This window comes from Cariama cristata, unplaced genomic scaffold (genome assembly GCF_000690535.1).
Source record: "Cariama cristata isolate BGI_N322 unplaced genomic scaffold, ASM69053v1 scaffold21073, whole genome shotgun sequence".
Lineage (NCBI taxonomy): Eukaryota > Metazoa > Chordata > Aves > Cariamiformes > Cariamidae > Cariama > Cariama cristata.
The window spans coordinates 8,163-32,719 of record NW_009609240.1 but is presented as its reverse complement, the minus strand read 5'-3'; the positions used below and the strand labels follow the sequence as shown (position 1 = coordinate 32,719).

Below are 24,557 nucleotides of genomic sequence, written 5' to 3'. Positions count from 1 at the left end.
AGTAAGTTATGTTAGTGGCACTATGTCTTATTTTATGCAGGGATTGCAAGCATTAGCAGGGAGTAGATCCATAACAGAGGAGACTAAAGAAAAATCATAAAGGAAGAAGCCACAGCATATTATTTTTTAGCTCTACAATTTGTTTATGCAGCTCTGTGGTTGACTGTACTGAAACAAATTCTTGGGAAGCATTATCAATGGCAATCAAAATTAACCTCTGCCAGATCACAATAACGATGTGGCCATCCCTGTGTTACTTAGACTATATCCTACTACAGTGGATTTTGAACACCACCTACTCTTTTCTAGAAGAGAATCACTATTAGTAAAGACCATCGTTTCAAATGAAGATTTCAGAAGTACAACTTCTCAAAATAAACATTTCAAATTTGTAATCAAATACTTCATTGAAAAAGCTTGATACCTTTAGATACAGTACAATATTTCATAAAAATGCACTTTCTTGTATTTGTGGGTAAGAAAGAAGATAATTTCTTTTGGTTTTTTGTTTTGGGTTTTTTTCCCCCACTATGGAATGTGGATCATGTCAGCAGGGGATCATCTAATCTAATCTGCAACTTTTGTTTGTATGTGAGCATATATTTAGTTTGGCAGAAGTTAAGAGTAAGTGCTGTCATAATGAACATTTATGACTTGGTACAATTTTTTCTGGGATGTAAGTTTTATTAACCTTTACCAAATACCAGTAAGGCAGAAGATCAAGAACTGAAGAAACTTTGTACTATCTAAATCAAAAGTCAGCTTTCAAGGTAGACATCCACTTGGAGTTAACTTGGGTAAAAAAACCAAACCACTTAAATTTTCTAAATATACAGCGTAACTGACTTGGAAATTTGGGTTTCCAGCTTATTTCAGTACTTTGCTGATCACTAAGTTTCAGTTTCATCTGGAATACGCTTGCACTTGATAGCATTTCCCTCGCTGGGCCTATTTACCATGTCTACAAAACTCCTAGGTGGTTTGTGCTAACAGGAATGTAACTGATATTTCATCTTACCAAAATATAATAAATCTAAAATAAAATTTGTGATTGTATTGTGTACACCTTACTAAAACTTAGGGAAACCACTTTGTTTGGCAAAAGTACTTTACTCTTGACATACTACCGATAGTAGTATGTTATCAGTAGACAGCTGCGATAAACAGCTCTAAGACCCAGGTCAGCTGCCTCTAAAATGTTCACTATTTTTTTCTAGGCTATGGTCTGTGACAGCATAGAGAAGGGGAGTGCTAAATGTTCTCAAGAAAACTTCACTTGGTAAACCTAGAACAGAAAATTTTATTTTCCACTCAAAACCCAGCAGGCAGCCTTCAGGGCTAATGATTAACTACTAGGGCAAATCAAAACCAGTAACTCCCATTTTATCACTACTCCAGGATATAATAATATCCACTGAACTGGGAGGCAGCTAATAGCCCTGAGCGGTAGCTTAGTATAACATAGTAAGAAATGGGAGGCTGAAGCCTGAAGCTGTAAGTTGTCAAGTCTAAGTGCGTTTGTGAAGAGCTCTGCAGGTATCATTGTCCACAAGACAAGTATCCCCACAGAAAATGCAAACTCATTCACCGCTGAAAGCATTGGAAGACTTGACACATTATTCCTTCAAAATGTTTTCTGCTGGTATTTCTCAGTGAACCACACAACAGGAAGCTGGCCAGTTTTACCAGATAGCATGCCCGGAAATAATCGCCGTGACTTAACTTAAATAATTTTCTTATATAAACTTATCTTAAACCTAGGCAACGCATATGAAATGCTAACGTGCTACTGTGAACACCTGAATACTTAGCTTATGAAAGAAAACTCTAGCTTGGAAATGTAATCTTTCCCTCGCATAAAACCCAGGAATTTCGCTAATAGGAATGCTGATACGATGTATCAGACTTGGAAAACAATTTGCTTTATATTGCAACCTAAAAATGCATAGAAAATGTAGATTCAGGTAAAAAGGAATTAATCCAGTAGCAAATACTAGCAAGCATAATAATTTCTGGTTTTATATCTAAGTTCATATAAACATAAAAGTTGAAATCAAAATAGTAAATGAACAGTTAATTCTGAACATGGAAAAGGACTAGCTTGTACTGATGCTTAAAAGAAGATTATACATATTCTTATTAGCTTCATATGAACAGTGAATGTCTGTACTGAATTACAGATTGATGCCTGACATCAGATTTTCTGAAAGTCTGTTAGTTTCCAGACTTGATCCAATATGAGACCTGTAAAATTTTAGCTCAGACTTCTACCAAAGGTGTACTATTTCTTCTACTGCCTTTTGATTCTATAGCACAGACACTAATAAAAGATTTTTTTAAAAAGTCAGCAGGATTTATATATACTCTTTCTACAAATATGAATCATCATACAAACTCCAAGCAGACATTATGTCCAGTATGTAGCTACGAGACTATACACACAAGCATGCAGTAACAAAACATTTTCTTAAAGAGCATACTGGGAAAAAAGCAGGAACCCTGGGTCTCTAAATCATAGAATCACAGAATCATAGAATCATTATGGTTGGAAGAGACCTCAAAGATCATCAAGTCCAACCATATACCCAACGCCACCATGCCCACTAAACCATGTCTCGAAGTGCCACATCTAAACATTTTTTGAACACCTCCAGGGATGGTGACTCCACCACCTCCCTGGGGAGCCCGTTCCAATGCTTAATGACTCTCACAGTGAAGAAGCTCTTCCTAATGTCCAGCCTGAACCTCCCCTGGCAGAAGTTGAAACCGTTTCCTCTTGTCCTATCGCTAATTACCGGGGAGAAGAGACCGACCCCCACCTTGCTACAACCTCCTTTCAGGTAGTTGTAGAGGGCGATCAGGTCTCCCCTCAGCCTCCTTTTCTCCAGACTAAACAACCCCAGCTCCCTCAGCCGCTCCTCATAAGACTTTTTCTCCAGGCCCTTCACCAGCTTTGTTGCCCTTCTCTGGACTCGCTCCAGCACCTCAATGTCCTTCTTGTAGTGAGAGGCCCAAAACTGAACACAGGATTTGAGGTGCAGCCTCACCAGTGCCGAGTACAAAGGGATGATCACTTCCCTAGTCCTGTTGGCCACGCAATTTCTGATACAGGCCAGGATGCTGTTGGCCTCCTGGCTGCCTGCGCACACTGCTGGCTCAGGCCAGTGGCCATAACTTAAGTTTTATAATCCTGCTCTCCAGGTTATTTTGTTCCAGCCAACTGGTATTAGATCATATTGAAATCCATCAGAGGGTTGTGACGTACCTCAGGTTGTGAGAGGCTGAAACAAGAGTTGATGCTATGATACTATGAAAAGCTGGTCTCAGCATTTTACAGAAAGATGCCTAGTGACTCCTGCTAATAGAGAATCTGAGTATCACCCAGGGTGTAAAGCTTTGCTATGTATGAACCATATATGAAACAGAAGCTGGGATGCATTGCCCTTAGACGACAAAAACAGACATGCCACAGCTGGGTCAATGCATGCAAAACATCAGGTGAGTCTCTTGGTGAACTGGCCAATTTACATCTTGATTCCCTTCTCTCCACCTTCTCCCATCCATATTTTTCCTCACACAAGCAAGAGCTACCTACATTACAACTCCTTGATCTAACCAAATTCTATGAAATGCCCTTTTTCATTCTGTTTGTGAGGTACGTATGCATTATAAAACATGCAGGAGGATTTTAAAGAATCAGTATTGTTCAGACCACACAATTCCATGCTATACTAATAAATACTGGAGAGGCACAAAAGTCAAAATATTTTGACCTTCAGAAACAAGGAGTTAGGAAAGGATTTTAGTAGAGCTGCTTAAGTTGCCAATATTTTAGGTATCACTCAACTGAAATACTAAACTCTCTAAAAAGCAATAAAAAGCTTTTCTTTACAAGTCTTGCACAGGTTGCACACAAGCTCTTTACCAACCCTGAAGTCCCAGCAGGTACAAATTTATTGTATATCTTAACAAATTTTATACCAAGTTCAGATTTAAAGTACTCACCATCCGGGTCAGAAATCATGTCCAGAAGAGATTTATCCAGAGTGGATTTGCTCATTATTTTTTCCTCATATTCAAAATACACATCCAGCTTTCGACTCTGTTTAAGAGTAAGTGTTAGAGTTAACATCTTAGCACTGCGAAAGAGTATTTATTTCCTCTTTAGAAAGGTATACATTTTTAGTTATCAAGACTGTTTTTAAAAATTTATTTTTAAATAAATTATCAATAAAAATAACTAATACTTGCAGAAAATGTAGAAAATTGATGCTTATGTAATTCTCATATTAAAAGTGAAAATACAAGTTAAGCAAGGAATGTCTAACATGCAAGTACTAAACTGGAAAAAGAGCATTGTTTTCAACTACAGTTTTGCCATAGCTGAAAGCTACATGCCATCATACGTAGTGTTATACTGCAACAGGAAAAAATAATGGTCAAGTGAATATTACGTGAAATTTATGCTGAACCTCAAGTCTCTCAGTCAACAAGGCAATTACTCAAAGCAGATAAACGTAGGAAATTCCTGAATACATTAAGACTTTTCTCATTCCAGAGAAAAGCTGGCAGCTGCCAACTTGGGTTGATACTGAAATAACTACCTCAGATCAAAGGCTTGCAACAATTCATTCACACCAAAGATGGAGGATTTCATAATTACATGATCTTGCTAACACCGGAAAAGAAGTCTCTCATTATACAATGACTCATGTAGATCAAGTTGTCAAAATCATTTCTTAGGGAGGATGGCACAGGGACTGCACAAAATTAAAGAGGCACAAGCTTTACGGAAGACATCATACGGCCGTGCAGCTAATGACTGCATTGCAATGCACAAAGGGCTAAGCTTTGCACTTCTCAATCATCGTATCATGAACTTACAATCTAAAGATAGAAAAATGCATTCCAAAACGTATTTTAAAAAATTCTGTTACATCACAGATCATTATGAGTGTTTGAACATTAAAATGTAACATCACAACAAATGTTACAACTACTCAGCTTACAAAACCTTAATATCTAGTAACCAACTAAATCCTGATGTTTGGACACATCCAGCTCCGTACTGGCTCAAAAAGGAGACCAGTAGAGTGGATCTCCATTGCGTTGCCTTGGAAGTGTTTCAGGTCCACATCACACCCGTGGGGAAACTGAAATGATATTGCCAGAGCGAGACAAGAGTCACTGGGGCTTTTCTTGGGTTAAGAGATTCAGGAATTTTGCCTAGTAACTGAGGCATACAAAACTGCTATAGCACCTTCTAACCCAATGCAGTGGTTGTTGTAAGGACAGCAACATAAAATCATTAGAAGTCAGGTTTTCACATGTTTTTGAATTCTACTGAAATTATTCTTGAGATCACAAGTAAGGAAATGGAATTTTAAAAAAGTTATTTCACTATCCCCCCAAAAAAAGGAAAAAAAAGAAAAAAGGTACTTCTCTAGCTTAAGGATATCAGGATATTTCACCTTTTGAGTATTTTAAGTTCATCAAAAAAGAGCTGGAGATGAGAATACAAAACAAAAGAAGAGGTAAGTCACAAGAATATTTTAATATTGAAAGCCTTTGGCAATCAGCTTATGATGCAGGTAGCTATGTAACACTTCTATTTCTCGTTCACCATCTACTAAATTCATTGAGAAGAGCAGTTACTTGCAGAACAGCAACTTAATTTTAAACCTTTGTGGAAACTTGTAATTACAGCTTATAAAGCAAATTACCATGAGAAGTGCTCAAAAAAATGACCACTCGCTGCTTTTAGGGGCAGAAGGATGTCTTCTGTTGTTTGTCCTAGTGACTATGACTACATATAAGGTGTACGAAGTGACAAAAAAAAGAGTCAGAGCTTCTTTCAAGCTGTATTTACCTTGAGCTCACGTTAGAAGAGCAGTCACAGCCAAATTTTGGTAGTTACACTACTGTAAAACCTTTGATTAATCCTGTATTTAGCCAAAGTTAAAGAGATTATCCATGGTTATGTTACACTAGTTTGAAGTCTGAATAGAACTGAACTACCAGCCTTTTTCCAAGTCCTTACTTCAGATGCAATTTCGTATCCAGCATCTCGGGCACGTTTTGTGACTTCAATTCTACATCTTGGAGACTATCTGCGTTACAGTTTCCTTAAGTCTCTCTAGAGAGATAAGACAATTGCAAATAAACTATTATAGTTTTTCTACTCTTTCCATTACATTCACTTGCTTTCTGTGCTTTAACTACATTTGTATCTCCTTACATGGAGTTAAAGTCAATGTTTTTAAGTTTAAAATATTTTTCCCAGACAAAAGCCATCCAACAAACAAAGGACTGTCTTGAAATGTGGAAACTTATTCTTATTAAGATAAATATATTATTGTTGAATTTGGCAATGGCCGTATTATCTTAGCTGGTGATCTGTTTAAGACAAATTTATTCAGATGGCATGTAAAAATGCACAACAGAAAAAAAAGATTCACTAATTCACTGTATTTACAGATCAACTTTTAAATAAAACTACGTAGTTCAAACATGAGATACTTTCAATTGTAATAACAGATTTACAGTTGTTAACTTACTTGGAGCACAAACCAGGTAAAATCCTTCTCAACCACGTGCAACTTTATGACTGTTTGACTAAGACTGCCAAACAAAACAGACTAACTGCAGCAAGAAAACTCACTGGTTGCATATATTTGCTATACTTTGAGCCTAAACTGAAATGTTAATGGTACATGTACACTCCTTCTCTTCAAAAATTTTGGACAATTACTTTTGAAGTGAAACTCAGCACTCTTCAGGGGAAAAAAATCCCAAACCAACCAAACTGAAAATCCTAAAACTTCAGGTTCTTTATTTCTACCCACAATAGGGACATCAGAGGTAAGCATCAATATAAAATTTTCGACACTCTCTTTTTGATGCAACAAAAGTGCAGAGATGATCAACACTGTGAGTCTACTCAGTTGCTTCTTCACTAGGTAACTAACGAAGGTTACTAGCAAAGATGCTAATTAGGGCAGTATTTTTCTTATACTGGTTCGCTAGGAATTAGATGGACTCCTAATCAAATTTCATACAGATTACTGAATAGCCTTAAACAGTACTAGTTACCTTTTGACAGATTTCCCAGATAGGCCACAGCAATGACACAGTTACTTCCTGGAGAGCCAACTTGTCTAAGAAGTGCTGATAAGAAGCAGATGTCCCATTTAGTTTAAGTAAGTACAATTTAGCTCACTCAATGGCAAACTCACAGACATGCCAAGAGGAAAAGCTGGGCAACAGAAGCTAAACAATCCTGTAGATTCAATAAAAGAAGATGGCAAAGAAAAGGTTCTTATGGGTGCCAAACTGGCAAGCAAGGTGAAATAAAATAATAATAAAAAACCATAATAAAATCAAGATGCCTTTACATTTACAGTTATTCCTTTTCTGCCTCCTGCTCTTGATTTCCTACTACGACATCTTGTTCCACACCAACCTCATTCAGGAGACCTTCCTGCCTGTCAATTCAGGGAGAGGATCTGTATCGCAGTTAAAAGCGCTACATTTCAGCTTGCTTGTCTCTTTTTTAAATATATTTATGAAAGCTTTCAACTTGTCATCTTTAGAAGCAGGCTGTTTGTAAGCCAAAAGTTATTTCAGAGAAAATTACTGAAGTGCACGGGATTCTCTACCTGAGCACTGTACTTCGAAATGGAACACAATATTCCTTCTTTTTTAAGCAGAGAAGTGTAAGCAGGACCCGTTGAAATCCCTTAGAGGATTATTTTTGTGAGGACTTGTTGGAGACTCTCCTATCATCTTTACAGTACAAAGGTTCTTCCTTTTAGAGAGAGAGAACACGCAGAAGAAGAGAAAAGAAATTTTCTAAGAAATTACTGGGAGGAATTTCCTGAAGATACTGACAGAAAACAACCAGAAATAACTGCCCCCAGAATGAGTAAGGTTGATGAGATAATTATACTGTGCTCCCATCAAGAGGAAGAGAAACTCTGGAAGAAGGTTGAAAGTGGTAGCTACAGCCAGCTCCCTTCAACTGAACTGCACAGAATGAGGCCGGAGCGGTCACTGTAACTGAACTTGGAAAAAATTGTTACTGGAAAAGTTACTCAATTATATATATTATAACTGGAAAGTTACTCAATTATCAGTTCTGAACTACAGAAAAACTGCCTGGACCACTGTGACATATATATTTCACAAACACATACTGTTTCTGTTCACATGGTAAGACAAAAATGTAACCCCATTTAAAACAGAGTAGTTTTAACAGTGGAATTCCTTTGCAAAATATAAATTTGATAATTTGAAAGGCTACTGGCAATCCCAGTAATACAGTCATTCAAAGTATCAGGCCTTGAGATCAAGCAAAACTGGAGATACATCATAAGAAAATTACGTCGGAATTAAAAAACCCTAAACCAAACAAGTGTAAGTAATCTAAGACGGTAATAATTCACATAAAAATCTGCCACTTAATTTGTATGTATAGAATTCTAGCAAGATGTTACCTAATCTACTCCCTCTCCAATTAATTATTTTAGAAAAGTGTATGTGTACATCTTTTTATGTGTCACAATTTAACATAATTCAGTAATCCCAGTATTCATATTAGAATGACATGCAAAGACAAGCATTACTTGAAACTCTAAAGCAGCTAGAAAGATATTAATAATTCTAGTCTGTTATGTGTTGGGTACAGTCCTTCAGTCACCAGCTTCTTCAGAGAAAAAACAATCAATGCAAAACAAGGATGTATTTGTTTTAAGCACTGACAACAAATACTTGATGTTTCACTTCGTGAAAAGAGTGATGCATTCTTTCCGTTATTTCACTGAACGGTTAGATATGCCAGAAAACTGCCAAGACCCCTGAGTATGTGATTAATTTCTGGTTTCCTCTTGCTGTGTCTTAGAAAATGATCCAAGAGAATGTGGAAAGCAGCTGTAAACTGAACACTAAAATATGACCACAAGAAAAATCAAATTCACTTAGTGTATCTAAAGCAGGTCTCATAGCATTCTTTGCACTGATTCTCATATATGTAGTGAAGAAAAATGCCCAAATACTTAATGTAGCAAAAAAACATAACGGACAATGTAAACAGTCTATTTTAAAGTATGAATGTGCTTCCAGGTTATTTTAAAAGTGAAAATATAGTAACCTGAAGAACAGCACGGTGCCTCACTAGCTCCTCATGACCAGGCACTTGCCAAAAAAATTATCTCTTATCCTGATCTGGTTTAATAATTTAACTGTATATAAAACCCATTAACCACAGCATCAAAGTGCCACAAGAACTTCTTTAAAAAGTACTGGTTGAGATATTGCCCATTTTGAGAGTATTTCTGAGGAATCCATTAGGTAGCATATCATCCTGCATGTTAAAATTCTACAGCTCGAGATAGAAACATACTTTTTGTAAGACTGGAGAGTGAAAAGAGGGGAGAAAATGGACAGGACAAAGCAGTTGGAAGAAACTTTACATTCATCCAGTGAAATGGCTTTAGTGTAGGTAAATTCCAACAGAAAAAACTTGTGCTTCTGCATTAGTTTGAGTTTAAGATAGTTTCCTAAATATCAGGAGAGGAAGGAAGTGATTATTTCTAAATTAAAAGATGATACAGGTGCACATATCATCAATATATTGAAGAAACTGCATGTCCATTTGTCTTACAATCTTCTTTGACAGCTATACAATCAGAACGTAAGGAGCCTGAGTACTTCGCAATCCCAGAACTAAGAATTATTTACGGAGAAATGGATCACTGCTCCCTGGGAACTCTAACAGCAGGCTCCCTGTTAGAGGAGAGAGCCTAAGGGCTAGTAGAGTGCCATAGCAGAGGAACTCTAAGGTAATTCCTTCCACCTCTAGGTAACAGAAAAGTGTGTCACTGTCACCTAATGGAGAATGAACAAGCGCATTCGACTCCCGTCCAAGAGGACATTGGTCAGCAAAACTGATGTTATTGCCGTTCCACATCCTGCTCTGAAATCTAGCTTCTGTCCAACAAATAATATATAAAATACTACTGGTCTAGGTATGCCATTACCCTCAGAGTATCTATCTTAGAAAAGTGAATTTACAGACAAGGCATCAAATAAATATTGACATTGTCAACTTCTATTTTTTTCAATGGTATTCAGGTACTGTTTTTAAGTTACCAGATATGAAAATTGACATGCCTAACACTGCAAAAGCACATAAACTAGCCCCTCTAGTAAGAACCAGACACAGATACACTTACATCTCTTCCCCAATTTTATAAATACGTAAAATTAATTTATTCATTAAAATTCAGAATGAATCCTTTGTTCTTAGTTTAAAAAAATTCAGTAGCAGTAATAACTGAGGACAGATCTTACGCAATTTACAAACATTAAAATTAGCTTCAAAACACATCACCTTCCATGAGTTATAAATAACTTGGGGTAAAATTTTCTAAGTATTGATTTTCAGTAAGACTCGGACCTTGCATCACTTTCAAAACCAGAATTTCAGTGTTTCTGAAAGTCTCATCTACGATTTCAGTTTTTGTTCTGTTTCTCTCTGTGAAAACAGATCCATCTTCCAAGTTATCCTAGTAGTAACCACGGTCTTTACTTGATACTGAAACCGTCTGCAAGTTCTCTGATACAAGAGCAGCAGACTTAAACAGAAAAGAGGACAAGCATCCTTCTGAAGTGCTTAAATTATGCACGACATCTAACACAGATCCTGCTGGAAAGACCCGCTTAGTAACTTGCATCATTATTGCCACAGCTCTGGGTATCATTTTCATTAGTGAACAGTAAACAGTACCCTTCTGATAAACACATACAGAACAGAAAATTGCTCAGACTGAAGTCATAACTTGCCATGACACATCTCTAAAGTAAAAAAACCACTACCATCATGAACTTATTTTAGAAAGACTTCAACCCACAATAAAGGTTGCAGTCATCACAAAAAAAAAAAAAGAGAGTATACTATTAAATTCTGGTAAGAAAAAAAATGATGTTTTTACTTTGCTTTCCATGCAGAGGCATTCATAATTCATTCCCGCTCACTCTTCAACACTAAGTAAAGGCATACAGTGATTTCTATAAAAAGGTAGCACAATTGAGAAGGCTCACTTTCGTATCTTACTTCATCTGCTCAAACATACTTCTCCAGATAAGGAGCACTACTGACAGAAAACTGAAGTCAGAAAGCAATCATACCTTTATATGCTCCAAAACGGCTGTTGCAACATTTGTATGAAGATCAATGAGCCTCTTCTTTTCCAGAAGTTCTGGAAGAGAGCTGAAGAGATTAAATACAAACTAATCTGCTGAGTTGCACAGTTGGTTGAATTGTGTATTCTATATAGTTGGTACAAAAAAATTTACAGAACCATAGAATCACAGAAGTGTTTTGGTTGGAAGGGACCATAGATTATTAAAATTGAAAGTCAGAATACAGTAGGATGGGAATTAAAAAATTACAAAGTATAGATGTAATGATTCTTATAAAAAAGGTTGTTATCTGTATGTAATGTAGTAAACCAGGTTTTTACCTTGACTAGCAAAAAATACATGTAATGTGGGTAATTTAATGTTCCTATTGAAAGCTTGCGATCAACAACAGACATACACCCTGCTTACTTAACCAAATAACTTACTAGAATTATAGTTTATATAACTAACATTTAGTTCACGTCTGATACATATAAAAGTGTCAATATCTGTCAAATAATCGCATTTGTCAAATAAAATGAAATAATGTAAAATAATTATCAAATAATGTTAAACAACAATATCTGTCAAATAAACACAGAACCTCTAGATGTCCCAGAATTTATCACAGGTGCTTCTGCATAGAACACAACTCTCTATGCAGGATTCATGATTGAAATCTTTTCTTTTGTGAAATAAGAAACTGAATGGTTAGGTTTGCTTTGTAGAAAACTTGTTACTTAAAGTGTTGTGATCTACATGATTTTCACTGCTGACACTTGGGCACTACATGTATAAAAGACTGCTCAGGGTTTACACACTTTCACATCCAAACGTGCCCTGGACAGTCAGTGTCTTACTCAGTTTAATACTAAGTGGATGAGAAGGCACTTGGTGACATTGACTGCATGTCCTGAAGAACCACGAAGTTAAGTAACCATACTTTCTTTCCTCCTTTAAGCAATTATAAAACCAATTTTACCTATGAAGATTGGCAATTAATGACCTTAGAGCTGGAAGGTGATTAGTACTGCCTTTGTAAAGGACTGCATTAAAAAAACAGAAAGAAAAAAAAAGACAGGAGATCCTCTATGTTAGAACCTCTGGTTTTTAATTACCAATAGATATTCCAAAGTTTTCTTGAAATTGTAAAGCGTAAGACAACTCTGAAGGGTATCTTCTTCCTGCTAGCAGCTGATGGACAACAAAACAACGAAGCCTAGTTTAATTCTTCCAGCAGAAACATGCCTAAATGGACGATCTTAACAGTACTTGGACTTCTCAGCATAATCCAAAACATTGCAATAGGAGAGTTTACTGTGTTAGATACACTTTTCTAAAGGGGGACAAGATCTTCCGTAATAATGCCAGATTACAGAAAACACTCATATAGAGGTTAACTGAACAGTAAAACTTCCTGATGAAGCTTTAGTCATATGATATTTTTCTTCTCTCAGTTTAAAGCTTTTGATGCTTCTCACTTTCATATCTTGCTGCCTTAACCTGAAAACCAGCATCTTGACAACTACAAAACTTTAAAACTCTATAGAGGGAGCTTGGAAACATCTGCTCGCTTTTTTGAAACTGTCTGATCCATCACACATCCTTTGTAATTCCAATCAAATTCTAACCAGGGCATAGCATACAAAACAACTTCTGGAAATTCACAGAGACAACTAACTAATGCAGACACATGCTGGATTTCACAGGACACTGGGCATATCACCCCATCTATCCTCAGAATAATTATCGTTCCTTCTTCTTTCTGGTTGGGGTCTTAGTGAAAGGCATCAGTGGAATGAAAAAGAGATTTACAATGAGGAACAATCCTAAATCTCAGATTTTCACTATCATCCATGGTGGCTAGGTCTCCAAAAGCAGGACAGTAAATTTCCAATGCAGAGATCTTAGTGACTATAATCTTGCCAATAGATGTTACAGTAACTATGTTAATCAAAATGTAATTAATTACAGGCTATGCAAAGCAAGCACATGCTTCAGGAAGTGGATTTCACTAACAATTTTTTTAAGGAAGGAATGCAGAGGCAGGTAGTCGGGCTCTTCTGGCCTAAGAGTGTAAGCAAATCTATGATGCAGTTTGTTTCCTCAGCAACACTGAATAATCTTTCTAAAGCTCACACACAAATGCTATGGAAGTCACATGTGCAAGTTCTTCTCTAGGACGTTGCATTAAACTTTACCAAAATTATAAAGCTTTTAAACTCAATTATTGAGTTGAATAGCTTACTTTTAAAGCTATTTAATACAAAGCATATTAAAAGTGAAGTGGCAGAAAGAATTAGAAATGGTTCCTAATTAATCAAACAATAATACATTATTGATTACTTACCTGACAGCTGAAGTTAGCTTGGCTGTATTATCAGAAAGCATACTTATTGCTCCTTCATCCTCCCCTTCTATACCCTGAGTTTTGGGGAAGGGTTTGGAAAGAGGAATCAAAATAGTCATAGTAAATACAAAGCTCACACATGCAAATACAGTCAGTGCATTTAGAACCTATTTTCTCATAATGGTATTAATGTCTGGATTGTGTTTTACATTTATATAACCTCCATAATAACTGTAATGCTAATAAATGCAAGAAACGGAACCTTCTCATTAAATATGGTACTTCTAGTCGTGCTTTTAAGATTGCATTACACCTAAAATTCAGCACGTGCTGATAATTTTTGTGTACGGGGTGACAGCATGGGCTAAGCATCTCTACAAGTCCTATTATACTTTACATAAGGCGCGTATAGGGGATAAAACTTACCATGATACTTTTAAGTCTTTTGACTTCATCTTCTTGAGCTCTGTAGGATTCCAGTTCTTGCTGAACAGACTCAGCTACCTCTGGAAAAGGACTAATGCAATTCTCTGCATTAGGCTCAGTTAAATCAACAAATTGAAACACTAGAACAAGACAGGCTGCATGATCAAGATGATCATGAAAACGTTTACAGAAATATCAATACACAAATCATGCAGCAGTATCAAATTAGTGAAAACAATGACAACTTACTGTAGGTTTACTTAAACTTTCTAACATATATTCACTGCTTTAGGTATTTTTATATAATTTTGATAAGAACAATTTTGTCCTCTGTAACAAAATGCTAATATACAATTAATATGGACAATGAATATTGACAATGATAATTCCTTAAAAAAATTCAAAAATATTTTCAAAGAAGCTTAAAAATAGAACTACCATAACATGAAGAATACTTAGAATTTATACTGAATAAATTAATATACCTGTACAGCTTACCTGCCCTTATGCTTTTGCCAGAATTTATCAGATGCAGTTAAATCATAGGACTTCTTATTTTTTTTCTTAGGTCTAGCACCTGCTGGAGAACTTTCCATTCCTGTTGATTCTTCCAAGTTAACTCTATTCAAATGGAAATCCTAAAAAAAGAGGAACCTTATGTAAATATTTGACAGTTTTAAATTATTTAATCAGTCTTTTATACTCAACCAATTATCTCCTAGAATATTTTCTTAAAAAAATATTAACACAGCTATTTATCAGAATTTTGTAAGAGGGCAGGAAACAGTTTACTAGCTAACTGGATAATAACAACAGCAATGTAAGAACTCCAAAATTACTCACACTTACTGAAAAAACACCAAACAAAGCAACAAACGTTAAGCAAAGCCATCTGATTGTCTCCCATGCATGCAATCTTCTGACACTGAACTCTGAACACCGTTTTCTGTATGGAAAATAAATTATTTAGCAATAACTGAGCTCTAACAACTGACGAAAACTTCCAAGTAGTTTCTGTGTTGCAGACAAAAAATGTTTCTGAATTTCGCTTACACAACTACAGCAAATGTATCAAAGCTGCAAAGAAGCTCATGACATCAACAGGAATATCCACTGTGAGGACTATTTAGCTCTTTCCGTATTTTTTTAAACACTACTGAAATAGTAAGTGCATGATAAAGCAACAGTTTACAACAAAGCTGCTATTTCTCCATATAGCTTTTCCTCTTCCATAGATGCATGAACCTAGAAACTACATCTTTTTGCTAGATGACACCGTTATGCTCATACAGTATGTCAATGCACGCTCCCTGTACGTCTTCTGGTTCTTTCCCCCATTACTTTTGCCAAGATCAGCTCTGCATTTTCTGCAGCATACATATTCCCTCTGGTTTTCAACACAGATTAGCAAGTACTCCACTTGCTGACTTTATTCTAACTCTTTTTAAGAACATTTAAACTTTCAAAGGTGCTCTTTGCTTGGTAAATAATGATAAAGAGAGTCAAATTTTCAACTATACAGAATCTGCCACAAATCCTTTAGAACAGATATTTTTTCCAGAAATAAAACTCCACTTTATTATGTTCATTACAGCATACAGAACTAGACCACTGTAAGTGAAATTGTCAAATAAAACTTTAAAATGTTTCTAGTTATTCCCTGGCAGAGTTCACACTTAAAATGAAATACTATAAATGATCCATGCCAGAATGGAATCAAAACCAAGTAGCTGCTCAAAGGAAGCACATGCAGTCAATGAGCACAAACCTCATCTTAGAAGACATGTTTAATGCTCCAGAAGAAAAAAAGAGAATATTTTTCAAGTACATTTGTGAATAAAAAATTAAAGGAAAAAAAAAATTTTGATTGCAAATTCAGCGGTAATTTTTGATGGAGATCTATGTTTTGGCTCAATTTAACTCACCAGTGACCTGAATTTCCAAGTTAGTAGTTTTGGCATTTACAAGGAGTTTTACCAAAATGATTCTTATTGATTAGTATTCCTCCTTTCACCTCCCCATTTTGTCCTTATAAGGCTTTCTACACATGCCTCCCATTTTTCTGTACCCAGTCCTGAAAGGTTTTTTATTCAGAAATGGGAATCTCTTCCTACAAGCCTGTTCATGTGTAGAAACACCACCATTATAATCTAAATGGATGCAGCATACAACTTTGTGGCTGGGTTAGCATTTAGTTCAACACCCCACAGAATTCCCGGACTATTGTAACTGACAGCTTAAATCAAAAACAATTTATTTGAAAGTACAGTTTACATAACCATCACTTTGGTAACACTTTCCTGGTTACAATTTCTGGCCTTTAAAAAGGCTACTGCGGTTATTTCATGAAATATTATGCTCAGTATGTGAAGAACCTGGCACACTTGCCTTTAAGGTGAATAACTTGACTGGTTTTGAAATTAAACTTTTGCCCTTGACATGGAATCACAGCCCACTTGTTTACAATTTCACTAGACAAATTCTTAATCCTATCAACTCAGTAAAAAATTAGATGTCTCATTTAACAAGTTGTTCCAGAGAAACTACTGAAGCCTGGTGCAGAACGGATAAATATCCAAGGATCCTCAAATCTTTCATCTAGTGTTATTCTAATACTCCTCCATATTTGTGGCACTAGCTGTCCTCAGCTTCCACTACATCTTCGATCCCTCTGCATCTTGATGCACCAAAGCCCTACCCCAACACATGCCTGAGGTCACCTGACACTACCTTCTCTACCTGGCAGCTGAGTAGGAGGCAAATACATGGAGCTTTGCATGGATTTACTATCTAGTAAGTGAGCATTTGCTGATTAAATGGTTAGCAGGTAATAAACCAAAGTGTAGACCTTGTGCAACAGCATTTACACCTGTGAAAATTCTAATTTGGGTTTCCATCCCCTACTCTTTCACTGATTTTCAAAAAAAGCCTGTAGAAATTCAGTACTTCTATTTGCAAGTCTCTACCTAGTTCAACAGTTATTGGAGCAAACGCAGTGCAAAGCGTGTTTTTTTCACATATGCCTTTCCTAAAGAAACCAGGCCAAAAACTGTTTATTTGTAAAAAGCACCCTTAAGCTTAAGAGGAAGAGACTTTTCATAAAGAGTGAATTACATAAAATAGAATTTAAGAGTGTCCTAAAACGTCCCATTAGTGCTTAAATATTTTCATTGTAGCAATGCAAGTTTCTGGACAACACTGTATGTATGACTATACAGTTCACAACCAACTTTGTATACAAACACATATGTGCATGTGCATATTTTATGTATTCCTCTAACAGTCTCAATAATAAATCCAAAATATTTCTCAAAGCTAGATATTGAAATGATTTGCATGACTAACTCTACAGTACAAAAAAAGCCCCCAGATAGTAATTATTCTTACTCATATTATCTTTTTTTACTCTGTAACTGTACACGAAATGCATCAATCTTAGGTAAATAATATCTGCCTTCATTCAAGTACATTTCTACTATTGGTTTTATAAGTGGTTTAAGGCTATCTGAATTTCAAAAAAATTATTAAAAACATCTATTTTTGATTCCTCAAGATAGGGTCATATATTGAACACCTACACCACCTTGTGGAGAAAAACCAAAATAGGTATTTTTAAAAATTCAAACTAATACTAAAATTGGTTTAAAAACTCATTAAAAGCACTTATTTTTCAAAACTGAATTGCACTTATTGGAGTTTGGAGTTTACACAACATAAAAGATCATGAACTACTGAAGAAAAAGCTAGGATTGCTGAATTACCTATCTTTTCATAATACCAAGATTTCAACTTTGTAACCATTTTAGAAGTTATTGCTAAATAAACCTTCTAGAGAAAACCTTCCAAGTTGTTTTTTACTAAACAACTTCCAAATAGACAAAACAGATTTTGGATTAAGAGAGAATCTGGTATTAAGTTTAAGAACAAACTGAGTGAAAAAATAGTTTTGGTAACAAAATCAGATTTATTCTTACCAGAACATCATGCACTAAAGCTTGGTATGTCCAAGTATGATGGAGAGGAGTTGCTAAATCTATGTTTCTGTCAACAAGGACTAATAGGGGCCTTTGGAAGCTGAAAAGATGACACTGTATTAGTACTTCTTTAAACATGTTTAAAACACCCCAGTAACATCCTCGGCGATATCAGCCACCTTCTACGTCATATTTCAAGGTAAAAGCCAAAATGCCTACTGCAGAGTTCCTCCAGCCTTCCCCAAAGTATCTGGGGCTTCACTGTCAGAAATTCCATGAATCACTGTCTTAGTAATGATAAACAGATTATTTTACTTTGCACTAAATGAAATTACCAATGCATAAATATTGAGCAGAAGTCAAAACACTCAACAGTAACTAGCCTTTTAGGTATTAACTAATACCTCTCTGTGTGGATACATATTTAGGTTCCAAAGAACTGTCTGAGTGGGTAACATTTGACCTTAATCCCCATTATGAACCTCAAATATAAAAAAATCTCTCTCAAGCGTTTTTAATTTCATTCTTCTCTTTGTTTGTGTAAAGAAAATATTACAAACTTCTGAGATGCATTGTGGTAATTCCATCATTACTCAATTTTGTGGAAAAAGAATGCAGACATGCCTAAATGTCTTGGGCTATGGCTACATGAAAAATTCATAGTGAAAATAGGAAGGCTGAGAATTGACAGAATATTATTGCAACCATCTCCCTTAAGCAAATTAACCTTCCAGTAAACATGATGGCTAAATCACAGTGTATTTGAACAGAGTAAAAGCATGTTAATTCCACGCTCTGGATTTCCTTGCAGTATTTTCATGTAGATATATAATCTCAAGAGCCCTAGTCACCTAATTCTGAAAACCAAACTAAAGATCTGAAGCCATTTAACTGGTTAAAGGTTCTCATGCTTCCCTTTTCTTGCATTTTGTTTTTCTGAAGGTAATGATGCTATACTATCAGGAAAACAAGCCACTCCTCTGAAGGAAAATCAGTGGTTACAATTTGGTTTCCATGAAAATGAGAAGAATTGGTATTTCACAGCTATTCTCTCTCCTGCTACCTTTCACTCTCATTCCATTTTGCCACCCTTGATGGTTTTTGTGTCTTTTATCCAAGTTCTGCTCTTAATTTCAGATGAACATATGATGACAATTTTATATCCAGTTAGGAGATCATAACTGTTTCCTTCAGCTACAGCCTTCCCAATACATCTCCTCGCCTTTTCATGTACAGCGTAAACTCCTGTAATACACTTTCCTAAGGCAGCCCATGGAGCATTCAGCTATCGGTGGGCAATGGTACACATGGGAGGCAAGCATCCACAATGTCTTTTCTCACCCCTCTTTCTCCTCAAAGGATTCAAATGGTCACGACTTAACACTCCTTAACTAATTATCCAAGTGATAGTCGTTAGCAGTCCTCCTCTGGTAGATACTGGGATCAGCTGAGAAACACTTGCTTTTGACATAACTACAACTGATAACTGTGCTGACAAGTGAGAAAATGGATATTTCTTTTTAATGGACTAAAGGTTTTGCTAACAGGTATGTTCAGACATCCAACTGCATATCATGGTCCTGTAAACTGAGTGTATTTGCAGGAGCTTGGTTCTTTCTGGGTTTAGATGTTGAACAAAATTACCTGGTTAGTTAAATAATTTTTGTCTCACTGTCCTAGGATTGCACACTTATTAACTACAAAAGTTTTCAAACTGGTTAGGCTAAGAGATTGGGAAACTCCCTTAAGAGTATATAAATTCTTTTAATATGGAATTTGAACCAAATTCTTGTAAATACAGTTTTCAGTGCAGTGGTGACTTATCCTAATGAGATATTTCAGACAACTGAAATATGAAAAATAAAAATACACAGTTATTACTAACATCATACCTGAACTGGCCAGCTCCAAGTGTGTCACCTGTGAAAAGACTGTTTCTGGCATCTCTTAGATTCTCTCTGAGCTTCTTATCTAATTTCTGAGGGGAAAAAAACAAAACAGCTTTTATCAAACCAATGGTTTCCTAACCTCTTTATACGATGAACATTAAAGATGTATTGTGCAGTTTTTGTAGTTTATAGATGTCTTAGCTGCAGAAAGACTAGGTCCACTGCACACAGGAAAGAAAGAATTTCTTCCTTCTATTTTCTCTCTCCAGCATTCATATCTATATCCAGGATGACACAGAAGATGTTTCCTTTATGTCCACTAATCTCCTACCAGGCAACCAGCACCCTCTCTCTAAACATGCAAATGAAAAATACCAGTAGGAGGCACCAAGAGGGAACCATAGCAGAAGCAGCAAATTGGGCTGTCAGACACTGCCACGCTAAGCATTTCATAAAAATGACATTACCCTCTATGAATGCATGCACACTGAATGCTTAGGTTTAATCAGTATTAAGGCTTCCCTGACAAAGAAAGGTGTGAGGAAGATGGAAGAAATGAAGCACAGTGACTCTGAATGAAGACAGTGCTGTAGAGATTTTTAATTGTGTCTTAGTTTGGTAATTTCACCCCTACATGATGATCAAGTTCAATGTCAGTTTAGTTTGATACAGTAAAAATGCCTTGTACTTATGGAGCTTCCCAGTAAGACAGGTAAAAATTTCTTATGAAGACACAGAGAAAAACCTAGGCTAGACAGCCACATTTTTAACTCTGTAGATATAGCTTAAAGCTTGTAATTATAATGTCTATCAGAAAATCCTGATAAACTCAAGATTAAGAATGATTATTTGTGTTTAAGTTTCTCATCAGCTCATTCCATAATATTATAATTTCTACAGATGAGTTCCATGGAACTAAAATCAGAAAGGAAAACTTTTCCAGTTTTATTTCCCTCACAAGGAAAAGGATACAATGACAATAGGTCTCTGCGTAGTATTGAGAAAAGTAAACAAGCTGTTAGGAAAGTTTTAAAACAATGATACTTGTTTAGAAAATAGTTTCTTACCACTGCCACCATTTCAGCTGCAGTTCCTCTTGAGCATCTGATTATAGGAATAGCTCCTAATAAAAGATATATTGATTTCTACTTGTATCATAATTTTCAGATTATAAGCTAGTGTACTTTTCATAAAACAAATTTTTAGTAACATTCTGAGATGAAATTTTTCAAGTGGACAATACAAACTTACATTAAATTTGTCTCTTGCAGTCTTATCTATGAAACAAAAAATGCTATATAGAAATACTAAATAAAGTTTTACAAAAGTAAGCAAATACTTCATACAGGCATTTATGAGAAGTACAGTGTACACTAGAAACACAGCTAAAGTACTGTGGAGAGGACAACGTATCTCATATAGAAGCATTAAAACTTAGTTCCAAAAGGTTAGAAATCCCTTGAAAACAGTAATAACAAGTACTGTAACAGCACTACAATATATCAGTTACAACTCACTGCAGGGTAATGTTATTCTCAAAAGTCCATTTTCCATTGGCTTTCAGGTTTCAAAATCTTCAGCTACTGTTTCTCACTATCCATATAAATACGAAAATTCCAATACCACACAGTTTAAGTGACTGAGTAAAAGAGATTTAATTTGTATCACTCTAACACTTGAAAGAACTCAACAGGACGGAGTGAATCTCTCTTGAACAGACTGCCACATAATGAACTCCAGCTCCCCTTGTAGGAATGCTATCTCAGACTGACTGATTTCAGTGAGAACTTAGATTAAATGTCACCAGTATGAAAAATGTATGAGCTAAGCATCAAGAAAACTCACAGTAAAATAAGTAAATTTAATATATCTTCCTATTCCTTGAGTTATTTCAGTTAGATCTTTGCAGGGTTTATGTGAGGGTTTTTTTTTTACTTCTCCTCTGGCAGTTTTTTTTTTTTTGAGAGCTACAAATCGAAACTCAAAGCACTATTGATCTTCATTGCAAATTATGAGTTTGTAAAAACACTGAATGCAAACCTTTGCACTTCAATACTCTTCTCCCATTGATATCGAAGATTAACTCTCAACTCCCATGTAGGACAGCCTTTATAGTCTTTTGCAGTGATGTATAGCAGTAATTTGAGGAAGATCATTAACCCACTCTGCAAACTATTCAGATTTCAGTCACAGATCTAATCCTACCTTTAATTTGTTATATGAAACCACTAAACTTACAGGTATCTCACTGAATATGGATCTTTTCTAAAAGGAAAACATATAGAATATATGCTAGAATTTGAAAACTTACCAAGTGTTACAAAAAAACAGAAGAGACTATCAACAATAGTGTCCATTATAGTTTCCATTTCTGTGTCCGTTATATCTGGTCGGTTAATGGCTAAAACAGTGTGGAAAAGAGTTAAGAATAGGGTTAAAGAAGTTTATGCCACTTTAATAATGAGAAAGTGATCCTCTTCTTACCTAATGGCTGTTAATAGCCAACAGCTTTCGTTGAGAAGAGATCAAATTGTGAAATGCCCCTCTTAGCACATCCGTTAGTTCTTCCTCCCCCCTTTTTTTTCTTTTTTTGAGCAAAAAATTGGCAGAACTTAATTACTGCTCACTGTGTAAGGTCAAACAATACACAATCTTTTCCAATTATCTCACACAATGCATACTGTTAACTTCTGGATTGTGTTAGTATTGCATTATTAAAAACCTCTTAGAAAACCACGTTATGGAACAGAAATGGGCATCCATTTGGAAATCATTTTTCAGATATAAAATCCTTACGAACTACTTGTGTAATTTAAAGAGAATTACAGTATGCAAATATCAGTATTTAAAGATTTTAAATCCCACCTCTTGTAATGGAGATTCCTTTTCCTTTTTCCTTTTTTTTTTTTTTAAATAAATTTACTGTCAGTCTCTACCGTAGGGATAATTCCCAAGTTCTAAAACATTTGACACTACAGATAGAAAGATTTCCCCTACATATTTAGGTCAGAACAAGGGACATGTAGCAACATTTCTATTAAATAATTAACACTGACAAGAATATAATAGCCAACAAGAAACATCAAACCTAATCTTATCACAGGTCTCAAGTCAAGCACTACCTCAGGACTCATGCCACAAATCCATCCTCTTTTGTTTTATTTTACCTTTTAAAATTTCTCACATAATTACCTGTCTTATACTCTTTCTTCAAAAATGAACTTCAAAGCTCTGAACATTAATAAGTCTTCCATCCCAAATTTATGCATGGCCAGCCATAATCATTCCCTAACTTTCAAGGTGCTTTTTCTCCCCAGTTTTTGTCCTCTAAGAACTTTAGAGAGATGGATTATATTAGCAATTTCTATCAGCAGCTATACTTTGTAAGTCAAACTTTTTACTAGGCTGCTAGGATGGCAGTGGCAATAGAAGTGCCCTCCTCAGCATCTTGTTTTATTCTGAGTTCAAGTTTCTGAAAACCCAGCACCAAGAAAGGCAGAATATTCCCAGGATCTGTATTTTTCTAATGACAAAGCTTTGAAATTAACTGGGGCTCGCATTCTGTAGTTATCTCCAACTAATGGTCTCCTAGTTTACAGGGGGAAAATAATCTTATTTTCACTCCCTTGCCTTTCTCAATTTTAAAATTTAATTCTCTCTGTATTATTATGTTTAAGGTACTCATTTATGATAATCCAGTAATCTGCATACTTTCTAATTTTGTGTAACATGCACATTTTATGAGCATATTCCTTTTTTCTGTACCACAGCAATCAGCACAAATATTCAATACTGCTGCTCATTAGGTCAATCTTTGAGAAATTCCATTAAAAATCTTTCAGTAAAATGTTCTATCATGTTTTCTATATATTCCTCTCTCTCCACTGTAACAAGTTTATTGGGGATGCATCTATTACCGAAAGCTTAGGTCTCCTATACTTTCTTGCTGTTTTACAAAATTGATCGAAATTTGGTAATGAAGCATTCAAATAGCATAAAACAGGATGCCAGAACATCGACTTTATACCAGTATTATCAATTTACTCTGCCTTCTACAGTCATAGAAAAACAGAACCAAAGGTAGCCTGAGGGATTTTTTAATACAAATTTTACTTACCACGATACGAAACAAGTTCTTTGTTCTGGTTACACAATACAAACATGTCATCTTCTAAAGTAATAAAATTAAGATATTGATCAAACACCTAGAAATCAAGAAAAAATGGTCACAACGGTCCAGAATGAAGCATAAAAAAAACCCTATCTCTGATTTATTGCTACTTCTTTTTGAACCTTTTACAGAACTACCTATTAAAAGAAAGAAATGAAATCTATAATATATGAATTAAAAAGCCTATGTGAGGACTGAAAGATAACACAAAACATTAGAGCACCTGAAAAGTGCTAAAAGAAAACAGTCCAACTTCAAGCATTTCTGTGGACAAATTTTTAGTAGCCATCACTGAAAAAACACATATGGAGGATAACAAAATACTGTAAGTTTATTTTTTATTAGTAAGAAGGACTACAACATAAACAGTGCTGAGCTCTCAAGCAGGAGAGAGGAAAGAGGGCAGTATCTGCACAATGAGAGATTATAGTTCACAGATTCTAATTCTTCTGTAACATACCTGTATATTCAGGAAAAAAATGAAACCTCTCTATAACTGTTAATGGGACATCACAACAAAAAAATAGGTTTAAGAAAGTTAGTTCACAGCATTACACTGATTTACT

The 24,557-nt window shown here is 35.5% G+C and overlaps 1 protein-coding gene across 2 annotated transcripts in view; it reads right to left on the bottom strand.

Moving 5' to 3' along the window:
* SCFD1 (sec1 family domain containing 1) overlaps positions 1-24,557 on the bottom strand; it is a 48,097-nt gene that overhangs the window by 19,327 nt on the left and 4,213 nt on the right. For both annotated transcript variants that reach the window (XM_009697483.1, XM_009697484.1), the window contains 10 exons: positions 23,938-24,025; positions 22,132-22,221; positions 20,888-20,943; positions 19,824-19,909; positions 17,932-18,031; positions 14,456-14,595; positions 13,958-14,048; positions 13,532-13,605; positions 11,188-11,269; positions 4,006-4,102 (listed from right to left, as the gene is read on the bottom strand). In XM_009697483.1, coding sequence (XP_009695785.1) covers positions 4,006-4,102; positions 11,188-11,269; positions 13,532-13,605; positions 13,958-14,048; positions 14,456-14,595; positions 17,932-18,031; positions 19,824-19,909; positions 20,888-20,943; positions 22,132-22,221; positions 23,938-24,025 — 904 coding nt within the window. The remainder of the gene's footprint in view (positions 1-4,005; positions 4,103-11,187; positions 11,270-13,531; positions 13,606-13,957; positions 14,049-14,455; positions 14,596-17,931; positions 18,032-19,823; positions 19,910-20,887; positions 20,944-22,131; positions 22,222-23,937; positions 24,026-24,557) is intronic.